A 23,462-nucleotide genomic window follows, 5' to 3' on the forward strand; every position below is an offset into this window, starting at 1 on the left:
AGATGTCCCGCTGGCCAGACCCCCATCGCCGGCGCCGCAGAAGCCGCCACTTCCAACCCCGGGGCGGGTTCCCACAGCGACCCGAGGCAGCGAAAAGGGCGGGGCTCGGGCCGCACCCCTTCGCTTTTCCCCGCCTTCTTTGTTTCCTCCTGAGTTTCCATTGGCTGCTTGCCCGTGAGACCGAGCGACCCGCGGGACTGCGGTGAGAAGCGATTGGAGGATGTCGCTGCCGCTCGGCCAGCGGCCCGCTCACGATTGGCCAAGGAGCCGCCGGGTTTGAATCGCAGCCCCGGCCGGGGAGGGCTCTGCCCAAGTGCCACGTTGGGCCCGGCTGCGGCGTGAGGGTCCGGGTCGCCGCTCCGGCTGGGCGCTCGCGCCGGGCTGCTGGCCGTTGGGGCCGTTGGGCGGCGCGAGGTGAGCCGGCGGGAGGCTCTGGACAGGCGCCGAGGGCGCGTCCCGCCCGAGGGTGGCTCTGGCTGAGGGCGGAGGGGCCGGCGGAGCGCCCGGGGCAGCGGCTGAGGTGGAACCGCGGCGGCGGGGGTCGCTGCCCCCGGGAGGACCGGCCGAGATGCTGGCGGAAAACCTGGTGGAGGAGTTCGAGATGAAGGAGGACGAGCCATGGTACGACCACCAGGACCTCCAGCAAGGTGAGGCCGTGGACGGCGGGCGGGCTGGCGGCCCGGCCGGGGAGGCTCCGGCCTGCGAAGCTGTTAAAAAGTTGCTTCTGCTTGCGGCCCGGGGACGCGCGGTGCAGGGAGGCCGGCCTCACCGGCGTGGGGGCAGCGCACCTGCCCGACCCTCCCGGGGAGGCGCAGCGCGCCGGGCGCCTGCGCAGTCGCGAGCATCGCACTGGCGCGGCCCGACTGCTGGCCCCGCGGGCGCCGTCTGCAGCGCTCTGCGGCTCAGCCCCCCTCCCGGCTCAGCCCCCCTCCCGGCTCAGCACCCCCCCCGGCTCAGCCCCCCCCTGGCTCAGCCCCCCTCCCCGGCTCAGCCCCCCCCTCCGGCTCAGCCCCCCCCCGGCTCAGCCCCCCCCCGGCTCAGCCCCCCCCCCGGCTCAGCGCCCCCGGCTCAGCCCCCCCCGGCTCAGCCCCCCCCCCGGCTCAGCCCCCCTCCCGGCTCAGCCCCCTCCCGGCTCGCGGCTCGGGGCTTGGGGCTCGGGGCTCGGGGCTCGGGGCAGGGCTGGCGGTGCGCCGCGACGGGGCCCGTGCCGAGCCCTTGCACTCAGGCATCCGCACAGTAACTCTGGAAGGGTCACTTTTTGTCGTTAGCCTCATTTCCCAGGTGAGGAAAACGGGGGCCAAAGCGGCCGAGTGCCTTCCCTGGAGTTAAGAGAGGGAGCAAGTGTTTTGAACCCACACGCTCAGCAGGAGACAGTCGCGGTCCAAACCCTGTCTCTGCGTTACCACCGGTTTACAGCTTCTTCCGTTTGATGTTGGACTGTTGAAAAAAAGTTGCTTATGTATGTGTAGTTCACCAGATGCCCTGAAATGAGTTGTCACTCTGAACTCTAGCGTATTAGTTAAAAACAGCCTTTCGTTTCTTGACTTGCCTTAGATTTCTTGCTGATGGTGTGTCTCTCTGCACTGAGGAACCTTAGACGGCCCTCAGTTTGGAGCCAGGCCCCCCTTCTTTTGCATATTGATAGCAGGAACTTGCGACTGGAGTACACTTTTTGTGTGCCAGGCACTGGCTGGCCCTTAACACAGGTGTCATTAAATCCTCCCAACAACTATGGAGGTAGAAGTCGATACTGTTATTGGGGGAGCTAGGTAGGTTTCCACTCCAAACTCCACAGCAAACTTTCTTAACCACTATACTGAAGAATCCTCAGGAATTTTTTTCAGGCATCTTCCTTTCTCTGCAATTAATTTTTTCAACTTGCACTGAAAAGTTAACATTTCATTTAGTGACTATTAAATGACCATGATGTTCATTCATGTTAATAATCATTGAACTTGGTGAGGGTGGGGTTGGGGGATGTAAGCTTGAACGATACACTTTAAAAAGGAAAATAAACAAGCACCCCTTTTTAAATCAATATGCTGCGGACAGTCACTTAAACCAAAGTAGCTCACCGCTACGCGCGCTTATACAGTAGAAGCTATTTAACAGCTGCAGTGGAGTGTTGATCATGTTCTCTGTTCCACCAGACAAATTTGTCTTACATTTTAACAGACCTGTTTTCAGAATTTCCCCATGGCCTAGTTTGATACTTTCTTCAGGATTAATGTGACAACCACTGTGCAATTGCAAGATTTCCTTATAATAAACTAAGCAGTTTGTATAATCAAAGCTAAATATTTTTCTTCCCTGCATTTAAGAAGCAGAGATCTGCACAGACTTGGTTTTGGGCGTTTTGTTTTTAATCTAGCATAATACTCCGCACATAATTGAAGCTCAGTTTTAATAGTTGTTGGGCTGAACTGAGGCACTCATCCAGGATTACTGTTTTCATGGCTCTCTTCTTTCAGGTACCGTAGGCCACACTGCACTTTCTCCTTCGGGAGGTTTTAGGAACAACTATTTGTAATATTCAGTCTGTTTGAGAAGCAAACACAACTTGTTGGGGTTATATGTAGAACTCTTTAACCTCTGAGAAGAAGGAAATCATCAGGTGTTCAAGTTAATGAAACCTTAAAGAACACAGGTCGAACCTCCTTAATGCCAGTTTGCATTTGGAATTTGTTCTGTGCTTCTCAAAGGACTTTTGCATCCATTATCACAGTGGACTTTGACATAACCCTGTATGTCATAACCAAGTGTGTGGGGTAAGAATAGATGTGAAATTCCAGCAATCATAACTTATGCATATGACCTGTAAAAGAATGAAGGCTGCAGGCACATCAGGTCTGTCCTGTTAAACAGATTGATAAGCAAATGTAGTGGGATTTTATCAAGTGCAGACATTTGTCTGTTCATTTGTTAACATCCTCACTACTGGCAGACCTTGTTTTATCACACTTCACTTCATTGCATTACACAGGTGTTACATTTTTTATTGCAAATGGAAGGCAAGACCCTCCACCAGCAAAAAGATTATGACTTGCTTTATTGTAATACTCGCTTTATTACAGTGGTCTAGAGCCAAACCCACAATATCTTTTGAGGTTTGCCTGCATTAACTGTACTGAGCAAGCCTTGTTGGGAGAGAGCTGTACAAGTTTGTTTGTCTGTTTCTTTGTTTTCCTTTAGCAATAGAAGCATTATTTAAGTAGATTTAATTTTTTTATGTCAAAGTTTGCTGTGATCTTCTTTTTTAAGTTAAAATTGCTGAAAAATATCTAACCTCGGAAAGTTCTGGTCTACTATTCATACCTTTATAGAAACATGTAAAGCTGTGTGCAGGCAGAAAGAGAAAACCTTTGCTTTTACAAAACACTTTGATGAAGAGATTGCCTTTTGTCAGAGGGCTGAGTTGGCACAGGAAGAATACTGACAGTGATCTCTTCGGGTAAGATCCTTTCTGGGACAGCAGGAGCCTTCTGTTTGAAATGTGCCCCTGAGAGCAAAGTGGAAAGACTTCAGAGACTGGCTTTTCCTTTAGGCCAGCTGCTATTACCATTGAAGTTTGGTGAGCTGTGCTAGTTTAGAATAAAGATTCAGGTTTCTGTTGCATGGACAGCAAATGAAATCTTGGTTTAAAGGAATCCTAAGATTCCTACTTCTTTTCAAGATGAGTACATTTTCCTAGTGTGTAACTCATTTGCTGAATCACTGTTTGGAGGGTCATTAAAACTGACATCATCGTTTTTCTTGTTTATATTCAAGTTTTTTGCTTTCCCAATTATAGTACCACTGGCAACAGGAGTTACACAGACGCATCACCAAATGACGCATTTTACTTTGTACTAGGAAAAGCTTTCAGCCTTAGTGTTATTGAATTACTGCTGTAGACCACAGCTAATACGGGAATATGTTGTCCTCATATGGTTTTGAAAAAACTAAGGAAAATAAGAAAAATATAATAGCAGTGGAATTTAAAGATTTTTGAATTCTGGAAGAAAGATCCTTTTAAAAATACACTCTGGCTGCTAGAGCTAATTTTTTTGTCTGCCTAAGGCATAGGGCTGAGTGGAGTCTGTTTACAGCTAACAGTGTACAGTGTTAAAGTGGATTATCACTTGCAAAAGCTGATTAGTGAAAAATACTAAATACGAAGGTGTTGCTAGGTTGTGGTTCTCAAGCCTGCAGTAAATCTGTGGTATTTTTAGTGCTGCCTAGGCCAGTTTAGTAGGATTTAGAAAAGACAACTTCCTAATGAAAACCTTATTGGAAAAGAGATGAACAGATGCATACAACTTCAAAACTGGATTGTTTCTTTTTCATTTGTGCCTTAATTAAAAACAATGATGAAGAATATTGAATAATCTCCCATTTGTCCCACTGATTATTTAGAAAACCATCTTGGGTTTACTGCCAGCTTTTGACTCCTTTTGGTTGTGGAAGCCATATGCTATATGACAGGAAATGTGAACTTTTTTCAAGACCAAAAAAAGACCCGTGTCCTTAAACTAACAGATGAAGTAATATCCTGTTACACAGTGTGACTTCACAGGTGCTTTCTTGTAGTTGATACTTGTCTTGCCAGAATTCTATCCTAAACAGCCTATGAAATATGTAGGAGACTGAGACTTGAGGTTACTGAGCCCAATTGGGCTTTGTTTAACTGGAAATAAAGGCCGAGATAGGACAGGTCTCAAGTTCTTTTCTGGTTGCTGTTACTGGAAGAGTGCCTTACTTGGCATCCTTTTCTGCAGCAGCCGGTGCAGAGCTGCTCCTGGCTGTGCATTAAAGAGCATAGTTGGTCTCAGAACGGAATGGAAGTAAGGAAGCGTGACCTGAAGTTAGTCTTGAGTTAGGTATGGACTGATAGTTAAAAACATCTTTGGTGAGTCTCTGGTCCTTCCCAGTGAGGAATTACCACATTAAAACAGGCCAGGAGAGACTTTGTCTTTAATACAGTATAGTAGCTTCTATGTGGGACTGTGTATATACATTACATACCCTGTGAGTACAAAATAATTATTTCTGGAACATCTTTAGCCGTACATAGTTCGGTTTTCACTTAGTGAAAACAATATATTAGCTTGCCTAGGGCTGTACATACTTTCTTTGACAGAGCAGGCAGTGAAAGCCCAGTGTCTCAACTCTAGTTTCTCATCACCATCTGTGAAACAAGTGAAAAGATTCAGTACCTCAGCTAGGGAAAGGTGTGCTCTCTACCTTAAGGGAGTGTGGACACCTGTCAGTAGTCTGGAAGCTGTGTAGATGTGGGTAGTAAAGCAGAGAATGCGATGCAAGGGAGCGTTAGAACCTGGTGACAGCAGCGGTGTCTGTTTTGCCAGTGACTTCTGTGTAGATTTCATCAGGTCAGTTCGCATCTTTGTGCTTACTGTTGTTTCATCTGAAAAACTGGGCTAAATACCTTGAAAAGATATAAAGAGAAGTGTCTCTTACATGATTTGAGCTTTTCATAAAGGTTCTATGTCAACACAAGATGTTATGTCATGGAGTTGTTATCTGAAGTCCTTAGAACATCAATAGGTATTGTTAATATTTAAATCATGAGGGAATGTGTTTTTAAACACCCGACTACCAACAGTACACTAGTTTATTTTAAATGTAAAATGTGTACTATGAGCTGGAGTGGTGTATGGTCAATTTCACGACTTTGCGGCTTTTTTTTTTCCTAATGAGGGAAAAACAACCAGGTAAAACACTAATTCTGCACTGGAATGAACAGTACCAGGTGACAAAATGCATTGCTTTTCTGTTACCAATTTTTCTTGGTTGAGTTTTAATATTGGTAGTCATGAATAGATGTAAACCTTATTTGTCATCCTCTAAAAATTAAGTTTAAAAATCATGTAGTACAGTTCCCTGTTTTTATAATAAATACCTTTCAATAATAAATATTTTTATGACATTACGTAAAATTTCCATCATACTTATTTTTTTTTCTTTATTGATTTTAGAAGGAGAGGGAGAGAGAAATAGAAACATTGATGAGAGAGAACATCGATTGGCCACCTCCTATATGCCCCCCTACTGGGGATTTGGCCCACAACCTGAGCATACACCCAGACCAGGAATCGAACTGACATCCTCTTGGTGCATGGGTCAGTACTCAACCACTGAACCACACCAACCGGGCTTCATCACACTTAGAATAAAAGTCAAACTTTACTATGGCCTATAAGATCTTGTATAATCAATCCCTGCCAACTTCTCCAACTTCATCTCAGACCACTCGTCCCCTCATGCTTCTTCTTTTTTTAAAAAATTTTTATTTTCTTATTGATTTTAGAGAGAGGAAGGGAAAGGGAGCGAGAGATAGAAACATCAATGAGAGAGAACATCGACTGGCCGCCTCCTGCATGCGCCCCTCTGGGGATCATGCCCACAACCTGGGCACGTGCCCTGACTGGGAATCGAACTGGCGACCTCTTGGTGCAGGGTCGACACTCAACCACTGAGCCACAACGGCTGGGCCCCTCATGCTGCTTTCACACTGGCATTCTGTCCAGGATATGCCACGTTCTCTCCTGTTGCAGTGCCTCTGTCTGGCTTTCACTGGCGAGGACCTCATCCTTCAAGCTTTAGCTAAAACATGTCCTCAAGGTGACTTTCTTTGTGACCTTCTTTTCTAAAGTAGATCCTTTGTTTATTATCACCAAATCCATTTTTTTTCTCCCACACCACGTCCAGTTGAGTTAACACATCTTTTTAGCTCTACTTTCGAAACATATTCAGAATCCTATCCCTTCCCTCCGTCTCCATCTCTACCACACCAGTCCAAGCCACCATCATCTCTCACCCAGATGATTGCAGTATCCACTTGCTACTTGCTTCCATCTTTATTCCTTTCCATCTGTTTACACAGCAGCCAGAGTGATCCTGTCACTGAGTTACATTTTACTCAGTATAAAGCCAAAATCTTGTCCTCCTTAGTTGGACCCTACACAAGCTGGCCAACCTTGGAGCTCTGTGATCTCTCTCTCTCTCTCTCTCTCTCTCTCTTTCTTTCTCTCTCTCTCTCTCTCTCTCTCTCTCACACACACACACACACACACACACACTCACCCCCACCCCACCCCTTAGCTGCAGCCTCATCGATCTCCTTATTAGCTCTAGTGATGCTTCCTCCCAGGGTTTTTATACTTGTTTTGCCTCTGCCTGGTATGTTGGCCACCTCGATAGATCTACATGACCATGTATTCTGTTACTTCATATCTTAATCCTGTCACCCTGTCACATTATTACATTTCAATCTCTCACATCCATACTCTTCCTATTCCCCTTCCTTGCTTGCTTTATTTTTTTCCTTTAGCACTTCCTGCTATCATATATTTTATCATGCTGTTTCTCCCAATAGAATATAAGCTCCAATTTTAGCTAAATTCATTCTTATATCCCCAGTATCCAGAATGGTATATGGTGTCAAACAAACTCAAAAAGAGTATAGAGGCATTGCTAGAAATAAATGGTGAGGATTTATTCAAATCACTTAGGGTTTGCAAACCATAAACACAACTAGGCAATACCTAGAGTATTGCAAAGATTTAAAAAAAAAAGCTAAGAGTTCTTATAGTAAAACATACATTCTTGAGAAAAATCAGTCCTGATTTCTGAGCCACTAGATTGGATACATGAACATTGTTTCCTTAGTCCTGCAGGGACAATACTGGAGATTTGATGTACATCTAGGCACTGATACAGGATTGGAAAGTTCGCAAGTGTAAATTCCCAGGCTGGTTAAAACAAAAATAGTATCGTTTCCTCACGCTTCAGCCTACTTGATTGTAGTAATTTAGCAGCTTGGTGGTAGTGCACTTCCTCACTCTGTTTCTCACTGGCATTACTGAAGGTATGTATGCAAGTATGAATGAGGAGTGTTTATCACAGTTTGAACGTTCATCTACTTGTCTTGCTTCCTCCATTAATCTAGAGAAGCAGGAACTTCATTGTCCTTACCATTTGTAGCTAAAGCTTAGAGAAGTGCCCAGCAATAAACACATTCATTTGTGGGTCAATAATAGTGTTACTGTAGTAGCCTTTGTATTGCAGCTTAGTTTGTATAGTACTTCTGTGCATTTCACTTGATTTCACAATTATATTGTCTCTGGACAAGAATACTAAGTGAAGGGCCCTTTAAAGCCCCACACTGAATGGTTAGCCTGGTAAATGCTAGTCAGCACAGGACCTCAGACCTTCCTACTCAGTCGAGTGCATTTCCGACTATTAAAGGACCTCTCTAATGAAGTTTACCATACAGATAGTTACTTCAGTTAACTATGTTAGAACTAGTGTCCGTTACGGTATCGTTTAATTTTTATTTCTGGGATTGTGTATAATACCAACAACTCCTGTCTTAATATGCATTTCTGTCTAAGAGGAGAGTTGAAAAATGAGGTTTAAAATAGAAATATGGTTCTGTGCTAAATCAAAGTACTGCATGAGCTACTGACATGAATTAGAACTGCTATGCTGCTTGTCTGGTTTGTCCATCTTGGAGAAGGACATGAAGAAGAGGAGAAAAAATGGGAGACCTGGGGCAATGTTCATATTATTGATGTACCCTTCCTTTTTTTTTTTACTTAATAATTTTTAGTCCCCTTTGGAGGCCAGGATCTGTAACAATAAACTTTGCTTTCACAGTTGCAGATGATAAAATTCACATTTACAGCAGCCAGATTTCATAGGAACTTTAGAGACTATTTAAATATCTGCTTGTACTTTGGTTGAGGCTCTGTCCAAAGTAGATAATCAGGATGTGAATAAATCCAGTCCATTAGCAAATAATTATGATCTTAGAAGTCACAATGCTGAATGATCATTCCTAGACTAATGAGTATATCTCCATAAAGTAGATGGTCTTCTTAATATCTTACATTAGGGGTGCATAAGGGAGCATATTACAAGTAGAGGGCCCCAGTTCAACAGGATCTTAACTTGGACTCAGGTTTCCTTCTAGATCATTCCACCTTCTACAGGGATCTGACTTAAACTTTCTGTGTTGGGTTTGGTCTTGGTTCATTTTAAGGACTGGGTTATATAAAATGTTGACTGAGATCATTTGTGTTATTCACTTGTTGTGCTAGATCTCCAACTTGCTGCTGAGCTTGGGAAGACACTACTGGATCGGAACACAGAGTTGGAGGATTCTCTTCAGCAGATGTACACGACCAATCAGGAGCAGCTACAGGAAATTGAGGTAATTTACTCAGCGGGAGAGTTACGCTTGAAGGCATGGTGTGTTGCTGCAGTTAACACCAGTCATATTCTGCTAAAATGCCACTTGCAATTAAAAGCAATGTTTAATTTCTCGCACACACTTTTGAGAAGAACCATCAGAGATGGCAGAGAGGTTAATTTCTACTTTTGTTAGGCTTTCCCAACACTTAAGTCTGAATGATGAGACATTTCTCTCCGCACCTTTGGTGTAAAGTATATTGAAGTAAATTGTCTGGTATTTGTCAGTATATGAAGCAAAATAAAACTTTCAATATTATACTTAATTTTTACTTTTTTCTTTTAAAAAATGAATTATGCAAAGGGGTATAAGAAAATAAATCAGCCCTGGCCGGTTTGGCTCAGCGGTTAGAGCGTCGGCCTGCCGTCCGGAGAGACCCAGGTTTGGTTCCCACTAAGGACACGTACCTCGGTTGCAGTTTGTCCCCGGCCCTGGTTGGTCGTGTGGGTGGCAGCCACTCGATGTGTCCCTTTCACATCGATGTTTCTCTCTCTCTCTCTCCCTCCTGCTCTATCTGAACAAAGAATGAAAAAGTGTCCTCGGGTGAGGATAAAAAAAAAGAAAAAAGAAAAAAATCATATAATGCATATAATGAACACTTTTGTACCTACGACCCAGCTTACGAAAGAAAACTACTCACATTGTTGAGGCTTTTTGGTTGCATCTGCCCTTCCCTTCTGCCCCCACCTGCATCCCCATCCCAGGTGGTACAGTAGAACCAGCTTGTGTCTACTGCAAAAAAAATGTAAAAGACCTTAGAACAGTGATATCTTACTGAGCTCTGATTATATACTGAACCAGGTGCTGGAAATTCAAAGAAGTAGAATTACACAGTCCTTGACTTCAAAGCAGTCAAAGTTACACAAATTTCAGTTTTGTTTTGTTTTGGTTTGGTTTGGTTTTTAATCCTCACCCAAAGACATGCTTTTATTGATTTTAGAGAAAAAGGAAGAGAGAGGGAAGGCGGAAGAGGGGAGAAGTAGAGAGACACATCAGTGTGAGAGAGAAACATCAATATTTCTGCTGTATTTGCCCTGACTGGGGATCGAACCCGAAACCTTGGTGTGTGCCCTGATTGGGAATCATACCCACGACCTTTTGGTGTACAGGATGACACTCCAACCAATTGAGCTACACCAGCAAGGGTCACAGATTTCAGTTTTTTTTTATTTTTTTTATTTTTTATCCTCACCCGAGGACATCTTTTTCCATTTTTTGTTCGGATAGAGTGGGAAGGAGAGAGAGGAAGAGAGAGAGAAACATCGATGTGAAAGGGACACATCGAGTGGCTGCCACCTGCACGACCCAACCAGGGCCGGGGGCAAACTGCAGCCAACATATGTGCCCTTAGCGGGAACCGAACCCGGGTCTCTCTGGACTGCAGGCCAACGCTCTAACCGCTGAGCCAAACCAGCCAGGGCACAGATTTCAGTTTTTAAAAACAAAAAATCCTATCATCAAAAGGCAAATTTATAATCTCAATATTCTTAATTTTACATAGTTATGGTACATATAATAATTTCCTTCGTCAGGGTTTACAAAATAGCCAGTGATATGACTGAGATACACTTTATAATTCTAGGAAGGTACATCCTGTAATGATATTAGAGCCACCAGCTACCATTTTTAACACATTCAACCTCAAAAGAGCATGGAACATGCCATACATGTAATGCATTTAATTACTTAAAGAGTTTTTCAGCCCTGGCCAGTTTGGCTCAGCGGTTAGAGCGTCGGCCTGCGGTCCAGAGAGACCCGGGTTCAGTTCCCGCTAAGGGCACGTACCTCGGTTACAATTTGTCCCCGGCCCTGGTTGGGTCGTGTGGGTAGCAGCCACTCGATGTGTCCCTTTCACATCGATGTTTCTTTCTCTCTCTGTCCCTCCCCACTCTATCTGAGCAAAAAATGGAAAAATGTCCTCGGGTGAGGATTAAAAAAAAAAAAGTTTTTCAGAAATCTAACAATGCAGAAAAACCAGATGTTTTAAAACTGTTAACTAGCCAGATGTCATATGTGGTTAAGGAATTCATTCCTACTTTGGTTCGTAGACTTTGTTTTTCAGCTCACTGCAAGATTTCACATAGGGGTCCTAGTGTATAAACATGAAGTCATTATACACTGTGATATATATTTAATTGTATTTGGGTATTTGCAGTCTTAATACAATGGATTGGTGTTTTTTATGAAAGTACCTATAAATCACTATAATTAAATACTATTACTGGTATTTTAGAAGATCTCCCAAGTATAGAAGGAAAAAAGTCCAAATATTTGAATAATTAAGAGAATGGTGTTTATTTGTTCCTGTAGATCACAAACACGTTTGCTTTATGATTCAAATAACTTGTCTTTCTACTTTTGTTTTCTGTTGTATTGAAGATGATTAAATAGTTAAGACAGATGGTTGACATTCTGAAAAAATCCACAGATCCTTGAGATTCTCCAAATTTACAAATAATACACCATCATCTAATGTCTTCCATGAGATGTTGCAAAGTTAATGAAAATGAAGTATCCAGTCCTTAATGATTATATGAATATAAAATTAAATACATATATAAGCTATTCAAATAAATTTAACCTGTAGTACTTCCAAAAACATTTTCATGAATCACTTTTCTGTTTCTTACAAATATTTGAATTATAATTGACATGGAATATTATATTAGTTTCATGTGTACAGCATAGTGATTCGGCATTTATATAACTTACGAAAGTCATCTTCCAATAAGGCCAGTGCCCACCTGGCACCTTATATAGTTATTATGATATTATTAACTATATTCCCTATGCTGTACTTTACACCCCCATGACTATTTTGTTATTAGTCCTCACCTGAGGAGATTTTTCCGTTGAGTGGAAGGGGGAGTGGGGAGTGAAACACTGATATGAGATGAGAGAGAGACTCATCGATTGGTTGCCTCCTGTATGACCCCAACCAGGGCTGGGTATCGAACCCACAACCCAGGTACGTGCTCTTGACCAGGAATCTAACCCACAACCCTTCGGTCTGTGGGCCAACACTCCAGCCACTGAGCCAAACCAGCCACGACCCAATTTGTACTTCTTAATTTTCTCACCTTTTTCACCCATTCCCCTCGCCTGCTCCCCACTGGCAACCATTCCTTTGGTGCCTGTTGCATAAGTCTATTTTTGTTTTCTTTGTTCGTTTGTTTTGTTTTTTTTTAGATTCCACATATAACAGAAATCATACAGTATTTGTCTTTATCTATCTGTTTTATTTCAAATAGCATAATACCCTCAAGATCCATCCATGTTGTTGCAAATGGTAAGATTTCATTCTTTTTTATGGCCCAGTAATATTCCATTGCATATGTGTACCATATATTCTTTAACCATTTGTCTATCAATGGACACTTAGGTTGCTTCTATATCTTAGCTATTGTACATAAGGCTGCAGTGAACATAGGGCTGCATATATCTTCTCAAATTAGTGTTTTGGATTTTTTTTTCTTTTTTTTAATCTTTATTGTTGAACGTATTACAGATGTTCCTTATTTTTCCCCCATTGACCCCCTCCTTCCCACTCCCGCCCCCCTCCCACCTTTTCCCACACTATTGTCTGTGTCCATTGGTTATGCATATAAGTTCTTTGGTTTATTTCTTCCCACCCCCCAACCCCTTTCCCTTTGAGGTTTGTCAGTCTAGCAATGAATTTGTACTTCTTAATCCCTTCACCTTTTTGACCCATTCCCCCATCCCCTCTTCCATCTGGCAACCAACAAAATGTTCTCTGTACCTATGAGAATGTTTCTGCTCTGCCTGTTCATTTTGTTTGTAGATTCCATTGCCAATAGATATGTATTCATTGCCATTTTGTTTGTTCATATATTTTATCTTTTTCTTCAAAAAGACCCTTCAACATTTCATATAATAACGGTTTGGTGGTGATGAACTCCTTTAACTTCTGCTTGTCTGGGAAACACTTTATATGGCCATCGATTCTAAATGACAGCTTTGCAGGATAGAGTAATCTTGGGTGTAGGTTCTTGCTTTTCATCACTCTGAATATTTCTTGCCACTCCCTTCTGGCCTGCAAAGTTTCTTTTGAGAAATCAGCTGACAGTCTTATGGGAACTCCCTTGTAGGTAACTAACTGCTTTTCTCTTGCTGCTTTTAAGATTCTCTCTTTGTCTTGAACCTTTTGCATTCTGATGATGATGTGTCTTGGTGTGGGCCTCTTGGGGTTCATCTTGTTTGGGACTCTCTGTGCTTCCTGGACTTGTATGTCTGTTTCCTTCACCAAGTTAGGTAAGTTTTCTGTCATTATTGTTTCAAATAGGTTTTCAATTTTTTGTTCTCTCTCTTCTCCTTCTGGCACCCCCAAGATGGGAATATTGGCATGCTTGACGTTGTCCCAGAGGCTCCTTACACTATCTTCATTTTTTTGGATTCTTTTTTTGTTTGTTTGTTCTGATTGGGTGATTTTTGCTTCCTTATATTCCAAATCGATGGTTTGCTTCTTGGCTTTACCTACTCTACTATTGAATCTGTGTAAATTATTCTTTATTTCAGTTAATGCCTCCTTCATTTCTGACTGTGCATCCATCATTTCTGACTGGTCCTTTTTGATGCTCTTGAGGCCCTCACTGAGTTCACTGAGCATCCTTATAAGCAGTATTTTGAACTCAGCATCTGTTAGGTTGCTTATCTCCATTTCACTTAGTTCTTTTCCTGGGGTTTTGTTCTGTTCATTCACTTGGGACCTGTTTCTTTGTCTCCTCATTTTGGCTGCCTCCCTGTGTTTGTTTCTGTGTATTACTTAATGAGAGGTATGGGGCTATCTGAGACCAGATGCTGCTTGTTTGAAAGAATTTAGGAAAACCTGAAGCAGGATCCAAGACAGGTCAATCCTATGGTTAAGCAACTGGCAACAGCTTGGGTGGGCCTGAAGGTTGGGTGGGGCGGGGCCTCAAGGAGTCACCAGGGCGGGGCTACCAGTGTGAGCCAGGTTGCTGGAGTCCCAGATATGGCTTCTGTCTGCCGCCCCAGTGAAGGGCTCACCAAAGGAACAAAGGCCTCTGACAGCACGTTTGTCCTGGAGAAAGCCCCCTCTCCAGCCCTCGCTCCAGTGCCAAACAGCTCAGTTCTTCCCTGTGTGTCTCTGGTGCCCCTCGAGCTGCCTCCCCTCCAAGCTTAGAGGGAGAGAGTCCGATAAGTTCGTGCCGGGCCCTTTAAGGAGCTGCCTGGGGCTCCAGCCGCGTCAGCCTCCCTGAGCCTCAGTTCCCGCTGGTTTTTCCAGCCAGAAGTTATGGGGATTCTCTTCCTGGCACTGGAACCCTGAGCGGGGCACCTGGTGTGGGACGGGGACCCCTCAGTCCTCAGGGAGGACCTTCTCAGCCGAGGTGTCCTTCTGATTTTTATCCGCCACACATGGGTGTGGGACCAGCCCGTCCCCTCCACCCCTCCTACCAGTCTCAATGCGGCTGCTGGTAGTTGTAGGACTTCCATTCAGGTTTTGAATGATGGTTGTTCTGTAGTTTAGCTGTAACTTTGATGTGGTTGTGGGAGGATGCGATACCACGTTTACCTACGCCGCCATCTTGACCGGAAGTCAATAGTGTTTTGGATTTTTAAGATAAATACCCAGAAGTCAGATTGTTGGATCATGTAATTCTGTTTATAATGTTTTGAGGAACTTTCAAATTGTTCTCCATAGTGGCTGCACCAATTTGCATTACCATCAACAGTACACATTTTCCCCAAAGCTTGCTTGTTTGTTTATTGATGATAGCCATCTGACAGATGTGAGGTACTATCTCATTGTGGTTTTAATTTGCATTTCTCCTATGACTAGTGACATTGAGCATCTTTTCATATGTCTATTGGCCATTTGTATGTCCTCTTAGGAGAAATGTCTATTCAAGTACTCTGTTCATTTTTTAATCAGACTGATTGTCTTTTTGGTGTTAAGTTGTATAAGTTCTTTATATATTTTGAATATTAACACCTTATTGGATGTATTATTGGCAAATATCTTCTCCCATTCAGTAGGTTGTTTTTTCATTTTGTTGATGGTTTCCTTTACTGTGCAAAAACTTTTTAGTTTGACATAGTCTCATTTGTTAATTTTGTTTTTTGTTTTCCTTGACCGAGGAGTCATATCCAAAAAAATATTACTGAGAGCAATGTCAGAGAGTTTGCCTATGTTTTCTTTTAAAAGTTTTATGGTTTCGAGTCTTATATTCTTGTTGAATTGATCCCTTTATTATTAGGCAGTGTTGTTTTCTGTCTCTTCTTATAGCCTTTGTTTTAAAATTTATTTTATCTGATATAAATATTGCTACCCAGTTTTGTTTTGTTTTTAGTTTATTCTTGTGTATGATGTAAGAAAGTGGTTTAGTTTCATTTGTCTACATATACATGTGCAGCTTTTCCCAACACCATTTATTGAAGAGACTGTCTTTACTCCAGTGTATAGTCTTGCCTCCTTTGTCATAGATTAATATGTCTGTTTTTATGGTAGTACCATGCTGTTTTGATTACGATAGCTTTGTAGTGTATATTGATACCAGGTATTGTGATACCTCCAACTTTTTTCTTTTTTTCAAGATTGCTTTGGCTACTCAAGGTCTTTTGTGATTCCATATAAATCTGAGGATTATTTGTTCTGTTTCTGTGAAAAATACCGTTGGAATTTTTATAGGGATGGCATGAATCTATAGATTGCTTTGAGCACTTTAATGATGTTAATATTTTCCATCCATGGTATATGCTTTCATTTATTTGTATCTTCATCGATTTCTTTCTTCAGTGTCTTAAAATTTTCCAAATACAGGTCTTTTACCTCTCTGGTTAAATTAATTCCTAGGAACTTTTTTTTAATGCAATTGTAAATTGGATTGTTTTCTTAATTTCTTTTTGATAGTTCATTGTTGGTGTATAAAAACAACTGGTTTCTGAATATTAATTTTGTATGCTGCTATTTTACAGAATTCATTTATCAGTTCTAGTAGTGTCTTGGTGGAATCTTTAAGGTTTTCTGTATACAGTATCATGTCGTCTGCAAATAATGATCGTTTTACTTTTTTTCTTTCCACTTTGGATGCCTTTTATCCTTCTTCTTGTCTGATTGCTGTGGCTAGGACTTCCAGTACTATGTTGAATAAGAGTGGTGGAAATGAATATCCCTGTGTTGTTCTTGATCTAAAAGATGCTTTTAGTTTTTCCCCATTGAGTATGATATTGGCTGTAGGTTTTTCATATGTGACCTTTATTATATTGATGTATGATCCCTCTATTCCTACCTTGCTGAGAGGTTTTTATCATAAATGGATGCTGGATTTTGTCAAATGCTATTTCTGCATAAATTGATATGATCATATGATTTTTATTCTTCAGTTTGTTTATGTGGTGTGTCACGTTAATTGGCTTGCAGATATTGTACCATCTTTTGCATGCCAGGAATAAATCCCATGTGATCATGGTGTTTGATTTGTTTTAAGGTATTACAGAATTTATTTACTAATATTTTGTTGAGGATTTTAGCATCTACGTTCATCAGGGATATTTGTCTATAATTATCTTTATTTGTAATGTCTTTGGTTTTGGAATGAGCTTGGAGCCTTCTCTCCTCTTGAATTTTTTGGAATTATTTGAGAAGAATAGGTAAATTTTTAAATGTTTGTGAAAATTCATCTGTGAAGCTATCTGGTCCAGGGCTTTTGTTTGATGGGAGCATTTTCATTAGCGATTTGACTTCATTAGTTGTTATCAATCTGTTTGGATTTTCTGTTTCTTCTTGATTTAATCTTGAAAGTGTGTATGTTTCCAGAAATGTATCCATTTTTTCCAGGTTGTCCAATATGTTGGTGTATAATTGTCTGTAGGATTTTTAAATAATTCTTTGTATTTTGTTATTGTTAAATGTCACTTCTCTTTTATTTCTGACTTTATTGATTTGGGCCCTCTGCCTTTTTTTCTTGATGAGTCTGGTTAAAGGTTTATCAGTTTTTACTCACTTCAGGCTTTGTTTGTTCTTTTTTTAGTTCCTTTAGGTGTATAGATTCTCATTGTTTAACAGTATGTTATTTCACCTCCATGTGTTGATGTATTTTTCAGTTTTGCTCTCCTAATTGACTTCTAGTTTTATAATTGTGATAGGAGAAGATAACTTGATATAATTTCAATCTTCATGAATTTATTGAATCTTGCTTTGTGACCAAACATGTGTTCTATCCTGGAAAATGTTCCATGTGCGCTTGAAAAGAATATAAATTCTGCTGCTTTGGGATGAAATGTTCTAAAAATATCAAATTCATTTGCTCTAATATGTCATTTAGGGCCCCTGTTACGTTGTTGATATGCTGTCTAGATAATCTATCCATTGATATCAGTGGGGTCTTACAATCCCCTACTATGACTGTTACTGTTGATCTCTCCCTTTATGTCCATCATATATTGCTTTATATATTTAGTTGCTTCATGAAAGTCAGTAGGAATGGGATAAAATGAGGAGATACAATGTCAGGGCTGGCTAAGCCCACTTAGCAGCCAGAAGATTCCCAGAGACCACCTTACTGCTCACTTGATTCACATCTGTGCCTGGCTGACTTACAAATCACAGCATATAATTTTAAGTTCTCTCTAAGAGTCTAAAAAAAGAAAGTTTTGATGATTTTGTAAAAGTACCCAGGCAGACAAAGAATCTAATTCCCTACTAAAACATGACCCTTGTATTATGTGCCTCTTATCACTACAACATGTGGGAACCCCTAAATTTTATAAGGGCCCTTTTCTTAATTCAAACCTTATGTCAGTTGCTTTTTGTTTTGTTTTTTTTTTCTAAATAAGATTGTTATTGAAATATACACACAGGAAAAAAAGTATAAATTTTTGGTATATAGTCAGTGAATTGTTATAATGTAAACATACCCATGCAACTAACACCCAGATAAGAAATGGGAATTTTATCATCTCTTCCCATCACCACCCCCACTTACCAGTATTCTAACACCCTAGATTAGGTTAACCTGTTATTGAACTTGCATGAATGGAATCACTTGTGCAAATTTTAAACTAACTTTTCAGAATGTGTATGAGGAGTTGTCCTGTTACAGAAATAATGCATGATTATTTTTTAAATTTAGAAAAATATATAGTTGTAAACCAGAGTCAGCTCTTATCCCACCAACCCAGAGAAATTTTAAATGAGACAGTCCAGAAAAATGGTCCTGGAACACACTCATGAATGAAGACTAGTGCAGAACTGGTAAAAATGGATAAAACCCTCAAACTGTGACTCATTATGGAGACAGACAACTAGGAGACTGTCAAAGGGTAGTTTTTAAATAGAACTAACTATGGGTATGCTTTCAAACTGTCAGAGGTTTCAAACATTAAAAATGGTCAGTATTATGTTGGGTATCATTTTTTATGTAAAAAAGATTAAATTATTGAAAGTAATGATTGACTTCAGACACACCTGTAGCCTTTTTCCCTTTTATTCAGTGTTAATCTGAGCAGCTAATTTTTCAAGAATGCAGAGCAGATATTCTCCCCGGATGAGGGGGAGGGAAGAAGCTTTGGAGAGTAATGAGATCTGACACCTCAGACAAAATCGGATTCTCTTAAAGTGCCTACAATCATGAAAGCAGCCCTGGCCAGTTTGTCTCAGCAGTTAGAGCATCAGCCTGTGGACTAAGGGGTCACGGGTTTGATTGCTGGTCAAGGGGCACGTACCTGGGTTGCAGGTTCAATCCCTGGCCCTGGTCGAGGTCGTCTGCCATGTGTCTCACATCGATGTCTCTTTCTTTCTTTCTCTCTCTCTCTCACCCCCTCTCCCTTCCACTCTATCTAAAAATTAATGGGAAAATATCCTCAGGTGAGGATTAACAAACAAACTAATCATGGAAGCAGCCTACAGCCTTGTATTTGTGTTGCTTCTCCTCATACCCTTCATTATCCCCACAGGAGTTATCCTCCCACTCTAAGTAGTCTGGTCTATAAAAAAGAAATGAAATCTTACCATTTGCGACAGCATGGATGGAACTAGAAGGCACTGTGCTAAGTGAAAATAAGTCAGTCAGAGAAAGATGAATACCATATGATTTCACTTACATGTGGAATCTAAAGAACAAAATAAATGAACAAATAAAACTGAAACAGACTCATAGATAGAGAACAGAATGATGGTTGCCAGAGGGGAGGGGGTGAGGGGGCCGGGTGAAAAAGGTGAAGGGAATAAGAAGTACAAATTGGTAGTTACAGAACAGTCACAAGGATGCAAAGTACAGGGAACATATGAATTTATAGGGAACTATAACTTTTGTGTGTGTGTGTGGTACTTGCCCCTAGCGGGAACCGAACCCAGGACTCTCTGGTCCGCAGATGGACGCTCAACTGCTGAGCCAAACTGGCCAGGGCGGGAACATACAATATTAATAATATTGTCACAACTATATGGTGCCAAATGGGCACTGGAAATACTGGGGGGAACACTTTGTAAAGTATGTGATTGTCCAACCACTATGTTGCACACCTGAAACCAATACAAAATAATATTGACTATAAACTATAATTGAAAAACAAATTAATTTAATTTTTTTAAAAGGTAAAAGAAAAGAACAGAGTAGTCTGGCCTTTCAAGAGCTCGTGTCTGGAAATTTTAAAGCATTTTTTGCTTTCTTTACTACACTTACGAATATTCTACTGTATGTTATACTTATTTGTTTTATTCTCCCCTATCCTCCCCTACCCCAATTTCCCATTGCAACATTGAAGGCTGTTGCTGTATTTATTCATGGTCTTTTGCACATAGTAGATAATCGATAAAAACTTGTTGAAATCAGCATAAATAGTTTACAAAAGCACTTTCAATAATTCCTAAACTGTGGGTCTCCACCTATGTGGAAGGAACTCTGGCCTCGGTGTTAGAGGTTCAGGTTGAAGCCCTCCATTCTGTATCAAATAGCTACAGACCTTAGGCATGTGGATTACCCCTCAGATCCTGTTCGCTCCCTGTGTACAAGTGATAAGGATCTCACGCCATTGGGACAGGGTTGTTCTGAGGGGAAGAGATTATTTAAGTCTACACATTTTGGACAGTATGAATTGTTGCACAGTTTGCCCATGTTTTAAGAATTTTAGTAATAAAAAAATCTTAATTCTGAAAAAAATTAATTTATTTCAATTACTGGAAAATAGGCCTTAAAAACAAGCCATGCTTTTAATAGTGAGATTAGAAGTGGTTTTTACTTTCACATTCATGCTTTTCTCCCACCACCCTAAATTTCCTAATCAGGGTAAAGAGGTTTTTCAAAGGTAATAGGAAATATTTATTCAGGAAATAGGAAGGTCATTTTGATGCTAAATTCAGATGATTTGGGCTTAATCGTTAATATAAGGATAATCCCAACACTACATAAAAGCCAAATTTCCACCCCATTTCTTAGACGTTTTAGATTTGGGTTGTAGCTGTGTCTTCCTGGGTTCCATCTCAGGGCTCTGCAGTGGCAGGTAGGTGTTAGTATAATCCTGTAGGCCTTTCTTTTTCGAACCTGTGCTTCATTTGTAAAGGTGGCCCTTTTCATAGCTGTTGTGCATAACCTGAACTTTGTACTCATAGTTGAGGTGACCTGTGCAAATTTCAAAATCTGTGAGATAACTCACGGCACTTCAACTCTGATACTCTTGCCTGTAAGTTGACATTTTTGCTACCCCATGTTCTCCTCTCATTGTTTGAGTAGATGTCTCCTTCTCCCCTGTTTGATATGGCAGATACTTTGTACATGAACTTCGGGTACTGGGATTTTAGGATCTTGGAAATCCAGTCAGATTCATTTGAGACTGTGTATCAAAGATTCTGAATTGAGAATACCAGAACATTAGAGGCATATCTATGCACCTTTAAATGAAAGGTAGAAAGTGAGCTAATCCATTTCCTTCTAGATTCATAAAAAAGTGATAAGTGCTCATTTGACGTTTCAGAAAGCAAGCCTTCAAGTGGCATCTGACTGTGTCGAGTTCTGGTCCTCTGGCCTGAAGTCAGTACTTGCTGAGAGGTCTAATAATTTTTTACCAATTAGAACTTCTTTGCTCGGTAACCAGACACACAGTCTTGGAGAAGTGAAGGGCTTTCTGATTAGTTTTAATAAAAATAAGATTAAACTTCTACCATGTGAAAACAAGCTCCCTGCCATTTTTTTGGATTATCCTTAAAGCCAAGTCCTGTAAGATCAAAATATCACAAGATCTTCCTAAATGGTTTTGTTCTATTTTTATTACAGGCTTTAAAATTTTTTTTATTATTATTGATTGACTGATTTAGAGAGAGAGAGAGAGAGAGAAACATTGATTTGTTGTTCCACTTATTTATGCATTCATTGGTTAATTCTTGTATGTGCCCTAACCGGGGATTGAACCTGCAGCCGTGGCATATCGGGACGACACTCGAACCAGCTGAGCTACCTGGCCAGGGCTGTCATGGGCTTTTTACATATATATCAAATGAGGGAGACTTAATGTAGTTTTTCAGATAGCCTTCTTGTGCTTAGTTCCGTACTGACTTGTTTCCTTTATATTGGCCACAACTCTAATTTGAGCATTGTATCTTGGAAAAGGGGCAACAACTTGGGACTCACATAATAGCTGGTAGGGATTGTAAGTGACTCTCTTTCAGATTACTTGGGTATATCCGTGCCATGGGAGTAAATACCAAGAAATAATCTAAATGGGACAAGGGGGAAGAGAATTAGTGGCTAATAAGGCCTTTTCCCATGAGGGCTATAAACAAAGCTCCTCTCAGAATTTTAAGATAAATTTGTGGACATGTCCCAGTCTGAGTTGTACAGAGCATGACAAGCTATTGTGAAGAGAAGTCTAGAAATGGCATTCAGCTAGTGGTTTTTAGGTCTCTACTGTGTGTCAGGATTTGTGTAAAAGGACGAGCTATATGAGGGGAGGGTTAGAAAGACTGACAGTTCAGGTGTTTATTATGATGTTGGGTGTTTTGAGGGTAATTAATTGCATGCCTTGGGAGAAGTTGTCTGAAAAGGTTTTGGACAGAGGCCTGAAGGGGAATCAGGGCTCTTGACCACTCTCGTGCCAGGCATCCCTTTGGCTCTCTACTGAGGTCTATAATGTTTCCCTTACAGCACACAAAATACATAGAATCACGCAAGGAATCTATTATTGAATGCCTATCAAAATATTGAAAAAATACATGTGTGATTAGTAATACAGGTGTTTCTTTATGGATATATTAAATACCAAGATCCAATGGCAATCTAAAAACTATAATTTCAAGTATTAATGAGTGTAACCAATAAATCAGGATTGCAGCTGCAACCACTACAGTGAGATATGAAAGTATCTATGATTTCTATTGGTGGTAAATTCCTAGACACCCCTCATACTACATTTGTTGCCACCATTCATAACGGAAGGAAATGCTACATTTCAGTTAGAAGTCGGTGACAGTGAAGGTGTTACTTTCCCCACTTCCAAGTTTACATGACCCTCAAAATTCTATCCATGGACCCCAGATTAACTGCTAGATTAGGTGGAGCCAGCGGGAGAGGGGAGAGTAGGGTAAAGATCTTAAAGGAGGAGGGACCATGAGTGAGGCAGCTCCAAAATTTTAGGGTAAACATACCCCCTGACTGTGAAATAAGGAAGACAATAGCTAACAGGTGAAGCTGGAAAACCCATTTAAGAGACAGTTGGAAAAGTATTAACACTGAAACATGAGAGATGATATTAAGGAATTATTGGAGTTTTATAGATGTGGTTGGAATTGTGGTTAAAATTAAAAGTGTATCTTTTAGCCCAGATGGAGTGGTTCATGGATTGAGCATCCTCCCATGGACTGAGAGATCTCGGTTCAATTCCCGGTCAGGGCACATGCTTGTGTTGCCAGCTCAATCCCTAGTAGGGGTGTGCAGGAGGCAGCCATTCAGTGTTTCTCTCTCACGTCGATGTTTCTATCTCTCCCTTTCTCTCTAAAAGATCAATAAAAACATATTTTTTTAAAGTGTATCTTTTAGAAATATATAAATATGTGTGCTTGAATTAGATGTCTTAGATTTGCTGTAAAATGATTGAAGATGAGTAATGTGTAAGAGATGAAACAAGGTTAGCTGTGTTGATAATTGTTGAAATTGGATGATAGTAGATGGGGGTTCATTAAACCATTTTCTCTGCATTTAAATATGTTTGAAATTATCTATAGAAAGTTTTAAAATGTAGT

The 23,462-nt window shown here is 40.9% G+C and overlaps 1 protein-coding gene across 2 annotated transcripts in view; it reads left to right on the top strand.

Moving 5' to 3' along the window:
• The first annotated feature begins 464 nt into the window (after positions 1-464).
• CDR2 (cerebellar degeneration related protein 2) overlaps positions 465-23,462 on the top strand; it is a 29,317-nt gene continuing 6,319 nt past the window's right edge. The window contains exons 1-2 of one of the 2 annotated variants that reach the window (XM_036279786.1): positions 465-647; positions 9,102-9,214. In XM_036279786.1, the coding sequence (XP_036135679.1) occupies positions 569-647; positions 9,102-9,214 (192 nt within the window). In that variant the 5' untranslated portion in view covers positions 465-568. Of the gene's footprint in view, positions 648-9,101; positions 9,215-12,519; positions 12,543-23,462 lie in introns of those variants that run through there. The other variant, XM_036279787.1, reaches the window with a different exon arrangement.

The sequence above is a fragment of the Molossus molossus genome, unplaced genomic scaffold (assembly GCF_014108415.1).
Source record: "Molossus molossus isolate mMolMol1 unplaced genomic scaffold, mMolMol1.p scaffold_m16_p_3, whole genome shotgun sequence".
In the NCBI taxonomy this organism is placed as follows: Eukaryota; Metazoa; Chordata; class Mammalia; order Chiroptera; family Molossidae; genus Molossus; species Molossus molossus.